Source organism: Ambystoma mexicanum, chromosome 4p, assembly GCF_040938575.1.
Source record: "Ambystoma mexicanum isolate Mex_15411 chromosome 4p, UKY_AmexF1_1, whole genome shotgun sequence".
Classification (NCBI taxonomy): Eukaryota; Metazoa; Chordata; class Amphibia; order Caudata; family Ambystomatidae; genus Ambystoma; species Ambystoma mexicanum.
This window is the reverse complement of record NC_090927.1, coordinates 511,832,084-511,853,008: the sequence shown is the minus strand read 5'-3', so window position 1 is coordinate 511,853,008 and position 20,925 is coordinate 511,832,084. Positions and strand designations below refer to the sequence as shown.

Below are 20,925 nucleotides of genomic sequence, written 5' to 3'. Positions count from 1 at the left end.
CTGAACCATAACTTTCCAGGCTTCAGCCGGCCTCCACCGCCAAGACTCCTTTCAAACAAACCACAGTAACATAACCCAATAGGGGCCCACCTGGTCCAACAACACAACCTTACGCTACATAAGAGACCACATCATTCGTATATCTTCTCCCTGGCTGCGTTTCCACTATGAGTCAGGTATCCGCCATGGGCAATGTGTTCCGCTTCCTGTATTTCCTGGATCCCGGCATCCGTCTCCTTCTGGGTCCTTTATTGAGCCACTGTCTATCGTCCTTCCGACTTCTCTCCCTGGTTGTTCGAAGTGTCGGTTTCTCCAAGCAATTACCTCATGGCCCTCCAAATGTCCTCTGTCATCAGTCTGTTTATACCCATCAAGTTCAGACCAGATGGAGAATGGAAACCCCCATCTGTACGTCACTCCCTTCTCATAGAGCCACTTTGTCAGGAGTAAGCACAGCCTCCTCTTGGTTAGGATCAAGGAGGACAAATCTTGGAAAATTGTTACTCTGGACGTGCCATACATGATCCGGGCCCTCTGTTTCGCTTTCTCGAGGATTTTCATTTTGTCGAAGTACTTATGGAACCGGGCTAGGACTGACTTCGGGCCTCCTATCGCCGCGCCTGCTTGGTGAATTCTCTCGATCTTAGCTTTGTCAATGGTTTCATCCTCAAACCAATTTTGTGACTTTGTCTAGTGTTCTCCTCAGATTTAATTCCGTCCCACCCTCCAAAAAACAGTTCTCTAAATCGTCAATTTTCATTCTGACATCTTCTTCCTTGCGCTCCATTTCGACATCTGCATGTATATTTGTGTCTCTAGGGTCTCAAGGGAGGATTGGTTGTGCTCAACTTCCTCCAGCCTCTCCTCCATTTTGTCTATTATCGAGGTGATTTTGTCAACCCTACTCCCGATGTCTGCCCTCATGTTCCTGATTTCTTCCATCAATGCCGCAACATCTTTTTTGCGGTGCTGCTGATTCATCCGGGGTGGTGGCCATATTGGTCTGCACTAGAGTTCCAAGTCCAGGGCGACACGGTGCATACGTGTAGGTGGCCAACTTCAGGTTCGCCTCCATGCACCTCCACCTGCTGTCCAAAAATGGGTCTCCCTTAGGGCGCTCCCCACCCGTACGTTGCTTGGGATGGTGGCTGGTGCACTCTTTGTGTCTCTCCCTTGAAAATACCTTCACGTCAAAGGGTGTTGCTCCTATCTGCAGCATGGGAGGCAGGCACACGCCCCGGAATTGGGGGGCCCACACCTCCCTGTTAAGACTTCATGGGACCTCTTCCACCTCCAAACGCCAGGCCAGTGCCTCTGCTAGGTGGGGTGGGGGCGCGCGTCTGCCGGTGGCCTGCTTCAGATTGACACTGTGCTCCTTACCCTCATGTGGGGTACTGTTTTGTGGGATCACTGACACACTACTGATTCTCACATGTTCCTTGTAGACCCCAGGTCCTTCCTGCCGCCTGCTCGGGACCCCCATACGCGCTCCAAATCTTCTCAGCCAGGGAAGGGCCCGGGCATCAATCAGCTAGGCCTGCACCTCTGTGCCGGGGAGATCCTCTTTGCAGTATTCTGTGTTGTGAGGCCTCTCGTGGGCTTTTCCCCTCTCTGGGAATCAGTAGCGTCAACTTGCCCACTGCTCCTTTGACTGTTTCAGGGCCTGCACCAGCACCCCCTTCCTCCTCGGGTGGTGTTGCTCCCAGAGCGTGTTTGGGCTGTTGAACCCTTTATCCCCTGCTATATGCCTCTTTGCTCAGGTCGCCGCTGTGCCCAGCAGTGTCTTCCTGGGCACCCCTGTGGGGTGGGGGCACTCCAAGTCGCTCTGCCACAGTCTTTCATGGGGTCCTCCCCTTCTCCCAGCTGGTCGTCTCTTTTTGGTCTCACTGTGGGGACCCGCTGTGTCTTCCCGGGCCCCGTGTGTGTGGAGCACTCTCATGGTGGTCTGCTGCAGTCTTTGGTGTAGTCCTCCCACAGCAGGTCGGCCCTCCCACCACCTCAAAGGGCCTCACATGTTAAGTCAGGAGGGGGGCCACAGACTTGCCCCCTCACTCTCCAGGCTGACGTCTTCACTCTTCCAAATCAGAAGTGCCTGCGGGCCTTGTCCCGCCTCCACACGGCTCCCGAAGGTGGGCTTTTGCACTTTCGTTTTGCTGTGTCAGGCGCCTGGCGGTACTCCTGTAATCCAAGGCCAATTATGATTGTACTTTCTGCTGTGGGGGCAGTGGGGATTCACATCCACGTCTGTTTGGGTTGTGGGGCTTGGGGGGCCGTACAAGTGGAGGCTCAAACCACTTAACAGGACCAAAGTATGGGAGGATCACGCTGAGACTACAAACATCAGCGTGCCCCCTGGTGGCCTCTCCCATCTTTTTTTTACCAAACAGTACCACTACTTTCTCCCACCCCCCCACTTCGATTACTGCCCACAGGAGCTACAGGCTGATACATTAGCACCAAGCGTATCTCTTACAAATTTGTTACAGATGGAGTTGGTCATTTTGATGGAGCAGTTACTATGACGCACAATTCTTGTTGCCTTTGTTGTCCAGCTGTAGATGAGATTTGTTCATGGAAAAAGTATCGGATTTCAGATCTTTTTTCTTAAGTTTACAGGATGATGTGAGCATTTTGAAAAACTCTGGAACTACTGTTGGTGTTTTCCAAAATACACTTACTTCTAGGTCAACTCCAGTCAGAGATTCATACAATATAAAATTTAACACGGGTACAGTTCAGTTGTTGCTAACAATGCTGCAGATAAAAAACTTCTCTATAATATCAAACCCTACTTCAACTTCTGGTGCTGAGAAGTCTGTCACGTGCAGATTCGAAAAAAGGCAAAAGTGTGTATTATGGCAAATCTGTTGGATTAAGAAATGCAAACTCAGTGGAATACATATTTGATGTTTTAGGTACCCAAGTTATGGAAGGAAGGCATGGTATCATGAATGAAGACAGACACAAATGAAGCATAGTTCAAGGGTGTTTATTTAGCAAAAATGGGGTGGTAGAACGCCTATCTAGCCGTATATCTAAGGATGGGAGCAAGCTTGACATCAAGTAATAAATAACGCAGTCCTAGTAGTGTCTTGTCAAATCAAAATGACCTACCTATACAAATAAATATATATATTGCCAATCCTTACGCTGTAACAAATGTGTGTGGGAAAAAGGTGCATGCAAAAAAAAAGGGTTCAAGAAAGTATATATCAGGATGACTGAAAAGTGTGGTTCCCTTCCCCACGTTTTCAGCACAGGACAAGGTGGCACGCTCTGGCGTTGGAACACTGTCTGGCTTCTTTGGCTCGAGGATGCAGTCCGGAACATAAGCCAGGGCCTTCCGCGACAGTCTCTTTCCAAAACAGTTTCTCAATCGCAAAATGCCTGGGTACACTCAAAACACAGTCCCTTCTCTTTTGGATCTCAAAGTTCTCAAGGCTCAGGTTCACAGTTCATACTGGGTCTCCCTCGGACCCCTTTTAAACACAATGTTCGTTTACAGGTCTTCCTCAGTCAGGCTCTGACCTCTTTCAACAAGAAGCACTTGGTTCTATGTAGGTCTCCCTCAGCATGAGACGACCTCTCAAACACCACACTGGTAGGGGTTTCCTTCCCCTAATCTTCCAATCCCTTCAATTTACAGTTTCCCAGTCTTAGTCTAAACAGAGACTTTTGATTGGGCACTTTCACTATGCCTGACCACTCTGTTACTCTGGAGCATCTGTCCACAGTTCACAAGTTAGAGGCAAGGTGCAGATGTGTTCAGGGTTGTATTTCCACTAAATTACCCATAATGCACCTTTCCTTATGATTAAATAGTGGTTTTCATGCTCACAAGAAAAGCTCATATATTTCGGTCAAGTTCCCGCTTTAGCCTCACACGTGTGCCGGGTTTCCCCTCATGCAAAACTCATTGGGCGTGCAATTCTGAAGGGAAAAGACTTGCTGCGCTCAGATCTGTGGTCAGGGTCTTGCCACCCTGCCCCTCTGTCTGCCTAGTGATCAACATCCACCCAGGGAAAGCAATACTGGCCTGTATCTGGCCTGTTGCGAGCAGCTCTCTCTCCAGGCTGCAAGCCTTGAGCCACACCTGGCCAGCGTTCCGGCAACTCACTTGTCCTTGGTCCATGTAGCAAGTGGGGCTGGAATTGAGAAGGGATCCCCTGTTGGACTCGCCACGCAGCCTCCCTTCAGTTCTCCCAACTGCTCCTCTCTGGTCTGCCAGGAACTCCACCTTTTATAGACCTGGGTTTCGTTAGCAGGCTGCAAGTGTGAGTTCTCAGCTGGGTCTGCATGTCCTTGCCTGACACTATTAGTGCAGTATTAGCATGGGGTAGTCAGTCTTCTGTCTCTCAATGTGGTTTTAAGTAATCTTTATTTCGAGAGGATTGGGTCCTCCGACGTATTCCATATCTATGACAGGTAATGTCCACAGCTGTGCTGCTCCGGAAAATCTTGGCATCTGCGTCCTGCGTCGATGATGTCGATGCGCCGTCCCCGAGGACCTCCTCCGATGGCCGACGTCACCCGATGTGATAAGTAGGACGCACGACGCCCATAGCCTCAGTTCTGTTTTTTCCGCGAACATGCTCACTCCGTGAATCTCGGTACGCCTCGACTCGTTGGAGTTTGCTGTTTTCGAATTCTCGATTCGTTGAACCTGTTCGGTTTTTTGTGAAGACCTGTTCGTGGCGATGTCTACTTCGTCTTCAACCCCGCGTCCGGGCTTCAAGAAATGCGGGGACTGTGGGTCCAAGATGTCGGTCACGGACTCGCACGACGCCTGTCTCTGGTGCCTCGGGGAGGCCCACGATACGGACGACTGTGTCGACTGCCAGTCGCTCACGGAAAAGGCCTTGTGGGAACACAAGAAGCTGTCGGTAGGCCGGGTGTTTAAGCCCCGGAAGTTGAGGTCTGCGGGGCTTTCGACGGATGACTCGAGGGGCGACTCTCCGCGTCATCGTCGGAAGTCCAGTGGGTCTCCTTCCAGGAGTCGGTCTTGCCACTCCTCCGCCTCTTCGAGGCATTCCCGGAAGTGCCGGCATAGGTCGCCTTCCCCGTCCTCTCCGAGGACTCCGCCCGTCGGCGGGTCGCTTATCCCTCCATACAAGCGACACCGGAGGAATGGGCTTCCTTCGGGAAGCAGATGCTAGCGATTCTTGAATCGCAGGGCACCGGTCCGTCCGCGCCTCAGAGTGGGGGTCGGTCGGCACCGGTCGAGAGACATAGCACATACGCCTTCAGGCTCGGGTGGTCGGCACGGCTCGCGGGAGAGGTCCCTCTCGGACAAGGGTAGCTGTTCTCGCCATGCCCGTTCCAGGTCCCGGTCCTTGATGCGCTCGAGACCGCGTGATCCTGTGCCGTCTTTGAAGAAGACGTCGATGCCTGTGGCGCCGAGGTCGTCGACGGTTTCTCTCGAGGCTCTGCCTCCGAAGGGGTCGGCGACGCCGTCGGCGCCTAGGTCGTCGAGAGACACGCTCGGAGCTCCGGCTTCGAGGCCTGTGTCGACGCCGCCGATGCTTCCGGCCTGCAGCTAACGTTGACGCCGATTCGCTCGATGTCGACGCCTTTTCTGTCGGCGCCGACTCGTTCGGCTCCCTCGACGACTTTCGAGGCGGTGGTGTCGGAGGGGCCCCGTGGCACGGGGTTTGCCCCTAGAAAGGCCCTGTCTAAGGTCAGGCACTGCTTTTGTCCCCAGAGGTCTTCCTCTCCACACCTGGGGTACATTTCAGAGGGTGATGAAGGATCTGATGTCGGCTTGGTTCCGGTTACGGTTCCAGATGAGCTTATCTCGGGCCATAGCCAGTTTGATGACCTGAGGCAGTCACTGCATGATGCCAGTGGATTGGACACCTCTCCGGTGGTGGAGTTTTGTAGGCCGGAGCCTGGCACTCATGCCGATTCTTCATATCGACGCCTTATGTCTCGGGCAAAGCAGGCGTCGTATCCTACCATCCCTCTGGATAGGGACGACAAACGTTTTGACGGCTGGGCGAAGAAAGTGTTTTCTTCGGGGGGGGGTATGGCGCTCCAGGCGGCCAACTCCATATGTGCTTTGTCTCGTTTCACACACACTCTGTGGAACTGTGTTGCATTAGCGGCTGAACATATTCCCGAAGGGGACGAACGGGATGGTTTCCTGGCTATGGTTCAGGATGGCAAGGATGCCATGTGTGAGGCCGTTCAGTCGGGTTTGGACTTGGCAGATTGTCAGCAGACCTCCAAAGCTGCAGCGAAGGCGTTGGGCGCTGCAGTTCGCCTACCTCCACCTTTTAGTCCTAGGAGACAGCAATGGAGGGGAGGTTCCTTTCGCTATTACTCGTCCTTCAGTAAAGCGAGGGGAGCTAGCAGTCAAAGAGGGCATCATAAGAGTGCCAGAGGTGGAAACAAAGGTACTCGAGGTGCCAAGGCCGCTCGGGCAGTTGCCTTTTTGTCCTCAGGCACCGCCGCAGCCGCTACCACTCAGTCATGAGGCCAGGTCCCATGGTTCGCCGGTTGGGGGAAGGCTAGCGCAGCATCTTGTAGAGTGGCAAGCCATTACTTCGGATGTGTGGATTCTGGAGATCATAACCCATGGCTACTGGCTTCCTTTTCGGCAGAGGCCTCACGACAATCCACCAGGGAACCTCTCTTTGAAGTGTCCGGATCCGCTCCTTGCGCAGGAAATTCAAGCCCTGCTGGAGAAAGGCGCCATAGAACTGGTGCCTGTAGCGGAGAGGAATAAGGGATGGTATTCCCCTTATTTTTTGATTTCGAAGAAAGACGGGGGATTGAGACCCATCATGGACTTGCGCGGTTTGAGCAAACTCCTCAGGAAGGACAAGTTCTAGATGGTGACTCTTTCTCAAGTCCTCCAGGCCCTTCAACTTCAGGACTGGTTGGTGTCTCTCGACCTCAAGGATGCTTACTTCCATGTGCCGATCCATCCCAAGCACAAGAAGTACCTGAGGTTCGCGGTTGGCAACACTCACTTTCAGTTTCGGGTCCTGCCGTTCGGATTGACCTCCGCCCCGAGGGTTTTCACCAAGCTCATGGTGGTGGTGGCAGCACATCTCAGGAAAGGGGGGATTCACGTCTACCCCTACCTGGACGATTGGTTGATCAGGGGGAGCTCTCCCGAGCAAGTCCTGGATCATCTGTCCGTCACCTGCCCCTCGCTTCACAGGCTGGGCTTCTCCCTCAATTTAAAGAAGTCCCATTTGACACCAACGCAGCGGCTCCAGTACATCGGAGCAGTGCTCGACACGTCCCTGGGGCAGTGTTTTCCTCCTCAGGTGAGGGCTCTTCACATTCAGCAGATGGTGAACATGTTTCAATTTGCCCAGGATCTCCCAGCGTCCGAGTTCTTGAGACTGCTCGGCCTTATGGCATCCTGCATTCTTCTGGTGCCAGAGGCCCGTCTGTGGATGAGATCTTTGCAGTGGGCACTCAAGCTCCAGTGGTCCAGTCCTCCGGCAGGCTGTCGGACCCTGTTCAGGTGCCGCCCTTGGTAGCCCGGGACCTTCTGTGGTGGGCCGTCGAGGGCAATATGATGAAGGGGGCCCCATTTTGGCTGCCCTGGCCAGAGGTGACGATCGTGACGGACGCATCCCTCACGGGATGGGGAGCTCATGCCAACGAGTTGACAGTCAGTGGTCGTTGGTCTCCGTCGGAGTCCAGACTCCATATCAATCTGTTCGAGCTGACGGCTGTCAGGCTAGCCCTGAAGGCTTTTCTGCCGACTGTGCGTGGAAAGAGTGTCCTGATTCTAACGGACAACACGGTGGCCATGCACTACCTCAACAAAAAGGGGGGGGCAGGGTCACTTCCGCTGTGCAGGGAGGCGATGCAGCTCGAGTTCTGGGCCATCCAGCAGGAAGTTTCGATCTCGGCTGTTCATCTGGCCGGAGACGACAACGAGACGGCGGACGCTCTGAGCAGGCAGAGCATGATCTCTCACGAGTGGGAGCTGGCTCAGGAGATTCTCCTGGAGATCTTTGCCCTTTGGGGGACCCCTCAAGTGGATCTCTTCGCCTCCAGTGTCAACCGGAAGTGGGAAAAGTTTTGCTCATGGGAATTTCCTCCAAAAGGAGCCTTAGGAGACGCGTTCGTGGTGGAGTGGTCATTCCCACTGCTGTACGCAATTCCTCCAGTCCCCGTCATCCCGCAAGTGCTGCAGAGGTTATGGAGGTTTCGGTTCCCGGATGATCCTCATTGCTCCGGCGTGGGCCCGGAGGACGTGGTACCCAGACCTTCTCGAATTGTCCATCTGCCCTCCACGTCGTCTTCCCTACCGAGACGATCTGCTCTCACGGGAGGGGGGGGGGGTCAGGTTCTCCATCCAGAGGTCAGATCCCTCAACCTTCACGCTTGGCTTGGGACCTCCCTGAAGACGTGATGGAGGTGTTGCTCTCGGCCAGGCGGCCGGCAACAAAGTCTCTGTACCGTTGCCGTTGGAGAAAGTTCTGCGACTGGTGCAGAGTTAAGAATGTGGATCCTTTTGAATGTGACATTCCCATGGTTCTGTCTTTTTTGCTTTCCTTGGCCCACAGGGGCTTGCAAGTGGGGACCATTAAAGGTTACCTGGCGGCGCTGTCCATATTTAAGCGCTCGTCTGAAGATTGTTCCTATTTAAAGATTCCTTTAATTTCGGAGTTTTTGAAAGGGCTCACTAATGTGTTCCCTCCGTCACCTTTTCTGGTGCCCCGTTGGGATTTGAACCTTGTTCTTAAGTTTCTTATGGGTGCTCCGTTTGAGCCTTTACATTATTGACCTTTGATGCTGTTAACTCTGAAAACTGAGTTTTCGGTTGCGGTTACTTCCGCTTGCAGAGTGAGTGAGTTACAGGCACTTTCAGTTAAGCCACCCTTCACTGTGTTTCATAAGGACAGGGTTGTCCTTAGAGTTCGTCCTTCTTTTCTTCCGAAGGTCGTTTCGGAATTTCATTTGAGCCAGAAGGTGGTTCTTCCGGCGTTATATCCTCCTCCACATCCTGATAAGGAAGAGGAGCGGCTCCATAGGCTTGATCCTAGGAGAGCGTTGAGCTTTTATATTTCGCGCCTGTCCCGGGTCAGAGTGGACGATCAACTTTTCATTGGTTACGCTGGAAAGCGTTTGGGACAAGCTGTGATGAAACAGACTTTGTCTCGTTGGATTATTTTAGCTTTCTCTGAGTGTTACTGCTTGGCGGGTAAGGATCCTCTGGCTGGCTTGCGGGCCCATTCTACCAGGGGAGTGGCTGCGTCTACTGCCCTGCAGAGGGGTGTTCCTATTCGTCAGATCTGTGATGCAGCCACCTGGGCTTCAGTACATACTTTTGTACGTCACTACTCCCTCGATTCCATCAGAGGGCAAGATCTGGCCTTTGGCAAGGCAGTTCTCTATTCCGCAATTTGATTGGGCATGCTAAATTTGTATTCTAAATTCTTTCCCACCTCCTTGTTTGGTACTGCTTTGGGAGTCTGTCATAGATATGGAATACGTCGGAGGACCCAATCCCCTCGAAGAGCAAGTTACTTTCTTACCTGGTAACGTTCTTTCGATGGGATGGTCTGACGACGTATTCCATATCGCTCCCTCCCTGCCTTCCCCGCTGCAGAATTTCTTTTGCGATTGCAGCTTGTGTTCCGCAAGGCCTTATGTGTCTGACTGGCAGAAAACTGGTGGCACACGTTCTGGGAAAAAACTATAACTGAGGCTATGGGCGTTGTGCGTCCTACTTATCACATCGGGTGACGTCGGCCGTCGGAGGAGGTCCTCGGGGACGGCGCATCGAGGTCATCGACGCAGGATGCAGACGCCAAGATTTTCCAGAGCAGCACAGCTGTGGACATTACCTGTCATAGATATGGAATACGTCGTCGGACCATCCCATCGAAAGAACGTTGCCAGGCAAGAAAGTAACTTGTTCTTTTCTTAGTCGCCTCCTCTTAGTCTTAGTGATTTTTGAAATTGGGGAGGGGGAGTTGTAATGAAAAAGTAGTCCTTTAAAGGCAGAATGGGTGTGATGGTGATTGAGCGCTGGACCCTGCTTGGTCTTAGTGGGACAGGGCCACTGCATATCACAACAGGTATTACTAGTGCACACAAGCACTATTTACTACCCTACTCTCTCCACTGAGTGCCTTCAACCCACATCACTTTGAGGTCATACCAATGGTACATAAAGCGCTATACAAATGCATAATAAAATGACATAACATAGTACATGGGTAACTCAGTGAGGTAAGGGAATTATGGGAATTGTAGTTTCTTGTTGTGACGGTAGAGAGCTCATGTAAGGACCCGTCAGAAAAGGAGGGCTCTATTAAATGTTCTCTGGGTTTAGAAAAGGCGGGCGCAAGGTTACTTGTAAGGGTCAAAAGATGGTTTTAATTTCCCCTAGGTGTTGTCTTTTCTTTTTCTAAGTTAGAGTTTGGGTGTGACAAGATTCTGCTGACAATATCCTCCAAAGGCAGAGGGGATATCGGGTAAGGGCGTGTCAGACAAAAGGGGGGAATACTGCGTCTCACCTGAAGGCATTCCTCCACCAGTCCCCAGAGGCCCTCTGTCCAGGTGATCCTCGGCACTGGTTTACCCCCAGGGTCTGGTTCCAAAGGCGATGGCCGTGCCCTGGCCACCTGAACAAAGAATCCCCGGGGTCTATATGTGAAACCATCCTCGGGTTTCTCACAGTTGTCAACTAGGAAACTGAAATGTCTGTATGAATCGACTAATAAAGCAATTTGTTTTGATATGTTAAAGTTTGGTGTTTCATAATTATAGAGGCAATTGCATTTGTTACTTGTTTATCTGATCCATGTAACCAACCATTTAATTGATACAATCAAGGTAACATTAACCCAGGATTATCTTCTGGAAGGTCATTTAATTGATTTTAGGACATAACCCCTATAAGGTGTTAATGTTGAACTCAGGGAAAATATCACTGACTTTAGAAGTGATATTGAGCCAGTGAGCTGTGTTCAGGCTATCCAAGTTGTGACGTGGACTGTTGATAATCATGCACTGTCTTGCCCATTGTGTATTACATATTTACCAAGCCCCTATTCAACAAATTGGACAGACTGGGTGTCGCCTGCACTATCTATGCAGACGACACCCAGATCCTCATCTCCTTTTGGGCAATTTTGACAAGGATACGGCTTTGGTAAATGAAATATATCTCTTCATTCAGGCATGGATGGATTCCCGTGGCCTCTGCCTGAATGACGATGAAACAGAGATCTTGATCCTTGGCTCTAAAGTCAACCTGAAAAAACTTAACTCCAACTATGCCTCATTTAACATAGATGGCAACATAATCAAAGTAGTAAACAAGGTAAAGACATTTGGATTGTATCTCGATTCCACCCTATCACTAAGAAAACTGGTTAATTCCCTCACCTCTTCTACTGCCTACTCAGGCAAACTTATCCAGGCTTGCCGTCCATTTCTAACAGAAGCAAGCTGTATCACCCTCGCCAATGCTCGAATATTGTCAAAATTGGATTACTGCAATGCCCTATATCTAGGAGCTAACAAATATATGCTCAACAAATTACAAACACTTCAAAATAATGCCTTGAGAGCGGCCCTGAACCTAACCAACAGAGAACACATCTCCAATTTCAGAAGAGACCACCACTGGTTAAAGATCAGTGATAGGATCTTACTTAAAACTGTATCACTTACCTTCAAATGCCTCAAAAACGCAGCTCCCCCATACCTCACAGAAAGAATAATCAGAAAAACCTTGATTCGCCCGTCCAGAGCAGCCAATTCCCACTGCCTAGAGATACCTAAATTCAAGTGAAACAAATCGGGAGGAAGTAGTTTCCCATTGAAAGCTGCACAATACTGGAATGCACTACCATTGACCCTCAGAACTGACCAGCCCTATCTCAGCTTCAGACGTAACACCTTAAACTGGCTGCGGTCCAATGATATATGACCCTGGGGCACCATGTTATACACACCTCTGTACCTGACTATAAATGTATGTAATCTACTGTACCACCTTTACATGAATGTATGTAACCTACTGTACCTTCCTTCATTGTAAATCACTTGTATCTTTTCTGCCTGCACTGTACTGATTCCATGTTGTAACTAAGCCTCCAGTATTCTTATCTGCTGTGCCTCGTTACCTACCGGTTTGGTGCGCATTACCAAATAAACAAACCAACTTCTTTTGCCCCCTTGGGTAGTACTTCTAACACATTTTCTAGAAATGTTGGTAACATCGACATGTGCCACACTCCCTCTGTAAACTGAGTAAGAAAGATGGGATTTGCACAAATTCTATTGACCTTTTACTAATGGTATATCACGTGTCTTATATCTAAACTGAATGATCAAAACTAGCATGATTGTTTTGAGTTCAATCATACATTGTGTCTTCAAGAAACATGGGTCTTTACAACATTTAGGAAGCTGGGGTTTTAAAATGTAAGATCAATGCAACTAAAGGCCCAAGGGGACTATTTGGCAGGTTTCTTTTTTAATATATAGTTTTAATTTGTATAGCACACAGCAGCCCATAGGCATTGTGGCATTGTTATAGAGGTAAGTAGGCTGCTTAGTTACAAAGGGACAGACGGAGAGTATTCACGATATAACAGTGGTGAGTTGGTTACAGTAGTGCAGGAAATAGTTACATTGGTGAATGACATGGCACCTGCGGTGTAAACAATTCAAAGGTTCACTGGAGACTTGAGTAGGCATGCGTGAGGCACAGAGCGAGGGTGAGGCAGAGGTTAGTTGAACAACCAAGTTTTGAGTGCTTTGCAGAATGCAAGATTTGAGGGTTTGTTTCTGAGGGTGAGTGGCAGGGAGTTTCAATGTCTGGCAGCAATGATGGGGAAGCTGGCACCACCTGCTTTGGCATGTTTGACTCTTGGGATTGAGTCAGTGAGAGTAAGGTGGTCTTGTGGGCCTGGAGGAGCCTGTTCTCATTACTTTCAAAGAAAGGTAGGGCGGGGTTGTGTGATTAATGCACTTGTGAGTAATGGCAAGAGTTTTGTATAGGTCACATTCTTTGATGGGGAGCCAGTGGGCTTGACATCTGTCAGCAGATGTGTTCTCTTTTGGGAATGTTGAGCAGCACGAAGTGCGTTTTTTGGGATTTTTTGGAGCTTCTTTAGGTACTTTGCTCTAGTACCAGCAAGGAGGATGTTGCAATAATCCAGTCTTGAGCCTTTTATTTTTTTATTTTTTTTAATTAAAATTAGTTTAATTTGTAAACTTTTCATTTTTTGATAAATCTGTTTTACTTATGTTGAATTGTTATGTATTCTGCGTTATCCTCCATTCTGTTGGTTTATTTTTACGGTAGCGATGATTCCTCTGTATATCCTTTCATCATGTTGTTCCAGAAAAGGATGATAGTAATGACTATTTTTTTGTCGCTTCCTAAAAGTATCTGGTCCCAACGTTCTTTGGGGTCCAGCACTTTGGTAGATTTCAGAAACAATTCACTCACTGAATTTTTATCTTTCAATGCTTTACAATCCATTATTATATGGTAGAGATTTTCGATGGTATCTGGGTGTTGACAGAATCGACAGTGTTTTTGGGATGGAAGGATTTGTTTGGATTTGGCTAGCACTTCACGGGTGGGTAATAGGTTGAGACGGAGTCTCAAGAAGGAGTCTTGTATGTTTTTTGCTGGAAAAAGGGTTAAGTAGGATGGTAGATGGTTAATCGCTCTTGTTTCACAGTCACAATGCAGATCTAACTGATATTGGGCTTTCTGCTCTAGTGTCTTGATCCAGTCATTGCACGTGATGCAATGTTTTGCAGCTTGGGGACGTTTGGTTAGCATTTCGATCAATATATCAGTGGCCATTCTTTTAGTTTCAACAGCACTTTTCCAATCATTCAATATCGCTTCATTGCTGGTATTACGTCTAGTCCGGAGTATCTTGAAATAATTTTCCTGTACAGATCTAATTTTTTCCAGGTTACGATTGCGTCCAAAGATTGAGTGGCGATCTCTTATCTTATGAGAGTCATCGGGTATGCCGGAGGGAGCGCAAGTACTTTCCTCCAGAAGATGGCCTCAAGTTGTTTCCAAATTTAATAGCCTAGGTTGATCATTGATTCGCATCCATAAGTCAGTATAGCTGTCGCTTTTGGTCTGTAAAATAATACCAGTTGCAGAGAGAACTTTCCAAATTTCTGATGAATTAAACACCCTTGGTGTGCGAGGGAGTGAGCCTTGGCTTTGAGGTGTTCCTCCCATGGTTTTTCCATTCTCGACTGATTCAGCCAGATTGCAAGATATTTTATTTGTTTGACTTGTGTCAGTCTTTTCCCATCTAGAAAGAAAGAGTAGCTTTTCTTCTTGCTCATGGTTTCATGGCTCAAGGTCATGACTTTAGTTTTTTGAGTATTTATCTTCATCTCGTTACATATCATATATTCTTCGCGTTTTGTCAGACTTATTTGTAGCCCTCATGGAGTTTTGGCCATCAAGATTATATCATCTGCATACATTATGCACGGAAGAGGGGTGGCATTAAGTATTGGTGGGTTTGCTGTTGATGTTTGGGTGGATTCCTCGAAATCTGATGTAAATAGATTAAACAAGGTAGCCGCAGGGGGTTCTATTTAGTATAAATCCGTCGTTTGCGGTTTCCATTCGTTCTAATAATATTGTGTTGCAAATTCTGTGTTTTCGGGGATCTATAAACTGTGGTAACTTAAGTATTCTTTCATTATTTTGATCTCTCGCTCCGTTTGATACGTCGTTGTTTTGGCATTCATTATTTATTGAGGAGGTTTGTTCGCGTATGTGTTGTGTTTGGGTGTCGTCAAAGGTGGCATCTGATATCTCCTCACATGAGAGATCGAACGTTCTGGAGTGGATTTTATGTCCTTCGGCTTATTGATCAATGAGGATAAGAGACGATTAGTTCACGCAGCAAGCGGTTTTAATTCCTGGCGTTTCTTCATTGTGATCTTCATCGATGTATATTGACATATTCATTAGCAATTCTATTTGGGCTTGATCTTCAGTTTGGCTGACTCCCTGTCTGATTAATAGCAGCATGATGTTGAATATTTGGGCATTTCTTTGTCCTTCAACTTTCTTTGATCGAAATGTTTTTCTTTTTCATATTTTACTAACAGAGTATTTTTTTGTGGCAAGAAGAGGTTTCACAAGAATGCACTGGACCCGTGTTGCCTTTTTTTGGAAATTTTTGTCCTTGTTTCTGATTTGGTGTTTTTTTCAGAGGATTTTGAGCAAATATCACAAAGTTATCCATTTCTTTTGGAGTAGACAGTAAGCTTGGAAGTCAGCGGATCTGGGTGAGTAACTTGGGGCATCTGCTCGGAGGTGTTGTAAGGTTGGGTTACGGCCGGGGTTGGCTGCGTGGCGTTGTCACCTGGAGCGATGCCAGTGATCTTTATCGTTTCTTTATTGGAAGCCTTGCGGACTGTCTTATATTCCTTTGATTGTGTTATCGATTCTGTGGTATGTCTAACACCATTTTCGTTATTTTATTTAGACCTGGTATCCTGTGTTCCTTTCTGGTTATTATTTGCAGACATAATGGCTATCAGCGAGGTTGTCCGCTGTGTTTTATCTGTGCGATCGTTCCTAGCAATGTCGGACAGCCGCGATTGCCATTGTGCACTGGCTTCCGCTTAAGAATTTAGCTGGTCTTGTATTTTGCTCATGAATGACTCTGTGTGTATTTGTTTAGTGTGAATAGGCGCCAACAGAGTCACCTGGTCTTTTAGGGCCTCGATAGTAGCTTCTTGTAGCTTAAGAAATGGGATCATTGCTTGAGACGTTGTTGCTATGAGGATATTCTGTAGATCAACCATAGTGGTTGGGATCGAATCCTGTTTGTAACCTTGTGAGGTATCACACTGGCATGTATTTATAGCATTGTAGGTGCTTCTTGTATGTTCGAGTGTTTCACTGGCTTCCTGGGCGCACTTGCGTGAGTTTGATGTGGGAATGTTAATCATCTCATCAGGTGGTATTAGGTGGCTATCATTCTTCAATTTGGCGGCTGTAGTTGTCGTTGGACGTTGTGGTATATTGTCATATCTACGTCCGTTTTCTCTCTAGGGTAGCCAAACACATCTCTTCTTTTCTCATGATTTCTCATTAGCGATTCGATTTCCATAATATCTAAGGAAAGTCTCGCCGTCCTTGAGTTAGTTTGTAACGGTTCCGGTATAATCGCTTCAGAATACGTTCTTCGCCCTTAATTTTTATGCCATTGTTGTTTTGCTAACTTGGCTTTGTCTTTTTGTGATATGTCAAGTGGTAAAACGGAGGGAGGTGAATCAAGACTTTCAGACTCTCACTTTAACTGTGTTCTGTACATTTACTAGATGGGTTGAAGTAGTCTTGTTAGTCATCAGATATTGCGAGTTAGGTTTTACCGTTTCCCTTGGGTCTCAGTGACTGGCTTGTGGGAAGTGTAGTCCTTCACTTTCATCAAGTACACAGGTTTCGTTATATGTCGTTTCAGTCGAAACCGTTTCCCACCTAGCAGTCTCATCCAGTTGGGTGTGACTTTAATCGCTTGTTGTTTGAGATAGCATCTCATCGCCAAAGGGGGTCAATTCTACTCCCCATTTTGGCTGGATCTGCCAACGGATTTTGTGTCGTCTTAGATTGTGTGTCTTGATGGTGTGATAGGAGGCAGGCCGCAGTTGGTGGCAGCGGAGTGAAGGATAGGTCCAGAAGTGATTGGGCATTTACATGCTGTCTGGTCCGCGGTCCAATCGGAACCTCCATTTAGGGGGGCACGCGGGTTATTGCTCAGGGCTTCAGCAGAGCAACTTTGTATCGGGCTTTACCTGAGTCACACGGCGTCCGTAGTTATTTGTGGTCGTGCAAAGTTCCACCCTCGCAGTTGGTTAGCAGTGTCTTTAAATTGAAAGGTGAATATTTTCACAAGTCAGGCGTAGCTTTGTCGTTTGTTTGGAGAGGTTTGGAGTAATTATGCGAAATAGCTTTCGTTCATGCTCCCGGTCACACCCTCATCCCCTTTAGGGACAAGGAATTTCATAGTACGGATTACATCACACCCCCTAACTTCAAAGTCTGACATATTTGTTAGTTAAGTGGGAGTTGAATAGGGCAATTAGACACATGGTCCCTTTAATGTGTATGGCTGGGTTTCTAACCTGCATTTGTTGCTGCCTTATCTGAGAAACCGGCCCTATGGAATTGCTCCTTCCATTCCAGGGATGCGCTGAAGGCAAGGCAACTTCAATATAAGGTGAGAAAAGGACCTGGTGAGTGTTGAATAAGGTCCTGCGCAGTCTCGCAGAGGAGGAGCTGAGAGCCACGCAGTCAGTATGGCATGCGAAGACCAAAGACAGCAAGTGTGAACACTGCTTCTCTGAATGAGGTTGAGACCCCAACACGGCAGGGGCCGTTGAGTGAGGAAGTGAACTGGCAGTAAGAATCACAGCCCCCCATGACTTCTGAGCAGTACTGCCGAGCAGGAAACAAGGGAGGTATCTCCAACCACGTGGGCCGCAGAGGAGTTCACAACAATGCCACCCAGGCAGGAGAGTCAGCCTCCATCCATGAACCCTGCCACTGAAGAAAAGGTATGCAGCAACACATAGGGGTCAGCTAGAGGGCAGTAAACAAATACTATAACCCAATCAGGTCTGAAAGCATGAATACCCCACCTGGGGTGAGAAAACAACCAAAAAGGGCTGAAGAAGCCTGTAGCGCAGTCTGTGCTCAGAGTGGGACTAACCAATGAGGGGGTGAGACAGAAAACTCAGATAGGGCTGGAGAAGCCACATCCCACTCAGGGTTGAGAGTGCGAATACCCCACAAGGAAGTGAGACTGAAAAGGCTGATGGGACTGGAAGGGCCTGTAGCCCACCCAGGGCTGAGAGCAGGTCTGCATCGGGCTACAGCCGACCTGAGGATGAAGAGGGAAGTAGGCCAGGGGAGGGCCCACAGAGGAACTTGGTCATAGCTGGGAAAACTGGCCTTCACAGGTCAGCCGACTACATCCCTGGAGAGTGTATAAAACAGGGGACTATGTGGGGCATTTGACAGACATTCTGTTGGCTTGAGCAAGGAACATTGAGAGACATTTATCAAGACCATTCTGAAGGATTTGAAAAGGAACTGAGAACTCATGGGTGGGGTCAGAAAACCCACCACCATTACCGATTCCCTGGGTGATGTAATCCTAGACTAAGCCAAGCTTAGGGCCCTTTTCTCTTTCTTTCTGATCGCATTCGGGCTGTGATAGGTTAGCATAGGTTTTGGTCAGAGGACTGAACTTGTTTGATGAAGATATTTTGACAAGCACCAGTTTTATTATTTTGTAGATTATGCAATCCACCATAGAGATAGGAACAGAGGTTTATTTTTATTTGGTGAATAAAGATTTGGTTCAAACATGGCAACTTTCCGTCTCGTATGTCTGATTTACCACATGACACTTTCAGACTCTGCATAAAGCTATTTAAAGACAAACTTCCTCAAAATTAATATCATGCTTGTGAAAGAACCGATCCCAAGGCAGTGTAACCTTCTTACAAGCTACTGCTTGCTGAATCAATTTGACATTTTTTCAGAGATAATAATTATTCCCTTGTGGAACATATTTGATGGTTTGCTTAAAAAAAATATTTTCCCCCGCAGTGGTCCATCTCCATGCTTTATGAGCACAATAAATTTGGAGTAACACGTCCACAGCAGAGGAGGCTGTATGTTTTTAATGCAACGCTGGTAATAATTGGGGATCTTGAAGTGCTACATTGCCTACATTAATTGTTTCTCTCTATAATAATGCAGTTAAAAGATTTATTAAAAAAAATTAACATCTTTGTAAGTTGATTTTCTATTATTTTATAGCTATTTGGTTAATTGTATTTTACTTCAGATTTTGGAGCATCTGGACAAAGGATTAGCAGAAGACGGAAGCATGATGAATATTACACAAAGTAACAGACAAGGTAAGTGTCATTGGATAGAAATGTGCTTTTTTAACTCCACGGCCTGTGATTCTATTATCCTTTCAGTTGTTTTAGGTGTATGCTCTGCCAAAATGTTTGTCATTCGGGTATGTATCATTAAAAAAATGAGTCCGTCTTTAGTACACTTTTTGCCTTTGCTCAGTCCTTTTAGTAAATAATTTAAATAACATTTTTATATAGTGCTTTTTGCCGGCTGGCAGTGATTAAGATAACGCGTGTTAGTATTATGCAATTAAATATAATTCCCTTTTGTTCATGCTTCAACAGATGAAAGGGTGAGTGGCCATATTAGTGTTGAAACCAGTGGTCGAAATGTATGAAAAGAAGTAGTGGAACTATGTTCCCTGCTGACCTGCCCCACTCCACACAAGCCCCATCGCCACGCCCCCTCCCATGCACAATACAAACCCCCAAACACAGACGCCTGTTGTTTAAAGGAATGTTTAGTGCAGTAAAAGTGCAAGTTTCAACTTCGTCCTACAATTTTATTTTAAAAATGAAACCATTCCGGAACGATTTCCTTTTAAAATAAAAGTATAGGAACGCTCAAAGCTCCCAACTGCTCCCGCCCACTTCGACCACTGGTTGAAAGATATCACCCGCAGATACAGATCACTGCATTAAGTCACTGAGTAATGTTACCTTTCAGAATGTCTCATCAATCTTTCTTTAGTCTTTCTCCTTCTTAGACAACAGACTGATAACACCCTTACTCCAAAGTCCCGTCCCCTTTCCTCCATCCTGTATGATGGTTCCTCGCTAGGGACGGTAACTGAACCTTTTCCACCACAAAAAAACACTTTCCCTTTAAATGTATACGTGCGGGAGGCGCGGCCCTGGCAGCATGCGCTCCCCTAACCACACCCATTGGCGCCACACCTCAGGTCCTCTTTTTCCATGATGACCAGAGCAGACTGGACCGCTTTCACCAGCACTCCTGGGTGAGGCCTCGAGCCTCGTAATTCCATGCACTTTCACTTATCTTTTGCTTTTTCTAATTTTCAGGGTTTGGGAACACCGTCCACTGGTGCCATAGTCTGTCCCCGGGGCATGTCGGCCGCGGCTAGCTTCAGAAGGTGCCCATCGTTTGACGGTTCCTTTCCCACCTCGAATCCGCACATGCTCTGCCTCCGGTGCCTTGGGGAAGACCACAGATGGGAAGGCTGCTCGGCGTGCAACGCTCTCGCGCCCGGTCCCTCAAAAACCGTCTTGCGCGGTGGAGAGGTTGTTCTCCAGGACTCTGCCAGAGAGCATTAAGGAATACGTATGCAGTAAGACCAAGAAGGTAAGCATACTCTTCTCAAAAGCACCCCCCCAGGGGCGACTCCTTCCCAGGGAAGCCTGCTAATGGGTGGGGTCAGACGCTAGGCAGCTAGGACACTGAGGCTCTTGTAGCCACCAGTTTAACGGCCGAGGGGGTCTAAGGTCCCTACCGGTTCTGCTGCCGAGAAGCCTACTGGCTTTGGTACGGAGATCCCGAGGGGCGCAGCTCTGTTACTGGGTACATGCCTACACGAAGCACAGACAGCACTCCCAGCCGCATGGCCGAGGGCCAACTGTGTACAATGCCCACGCCTGAGATGCAGGATGGGGCAGAGCCGATTCGTTCAGGCATGCCGGCCAAGCCCAGACCCTAGTCTTCCACCGTCCCAGTGTGGGAGGCACAGACAAGATGACGGCGCATGCAGACAAGATGGTGTCCAGGACATAAGCCGGCCAACAGGGCGAACAGCAAAGGTGTGAGCCTATGGCCGGCACAAGGTCGGGTCCTATGACTCCAATCACGTGGACTACATTGTACCCGACCTTCACGGGGTCAAGCACAGTACCATGAGGGCATGTACTTGCAGGGGTTGGGCAGACAACAGGCCTTTACTCCACTGCAGCCGGCGCCAGTGCAGGATCACACCCAGCGCGCTTGCGAGGATCGTTTTTTCGGCAGGTTTTTAACCCTCATGCAGTCTCTGCAGATGGAGAACA

At 48.2% G+C, this 20,925-nt stretch overlaps 1 protein-coding gene across 1 annotated transcript in view; it reads left to right on the top strand.

Annotated features, from left to right (window-relative positions):
• The window catches only part of TRAPPC12 (trafficking protein particle complex subunit 12), a 1,223,059-nt gene that overhangs the window by 920,867 nt on the left and 281,267 nt on the right, over positions 1-20,925 (top strand). The window contains exon 7 of the mRNA XM_069606031.1: positions 18,852-18,924. Coding sequence (XP_069462132.1) covers positions 18,852-18,924 — 73 coding nt within the window. The remainder of the gene's footprint in view (positions 1-18,851; positions 18,925-20,925) is intronic.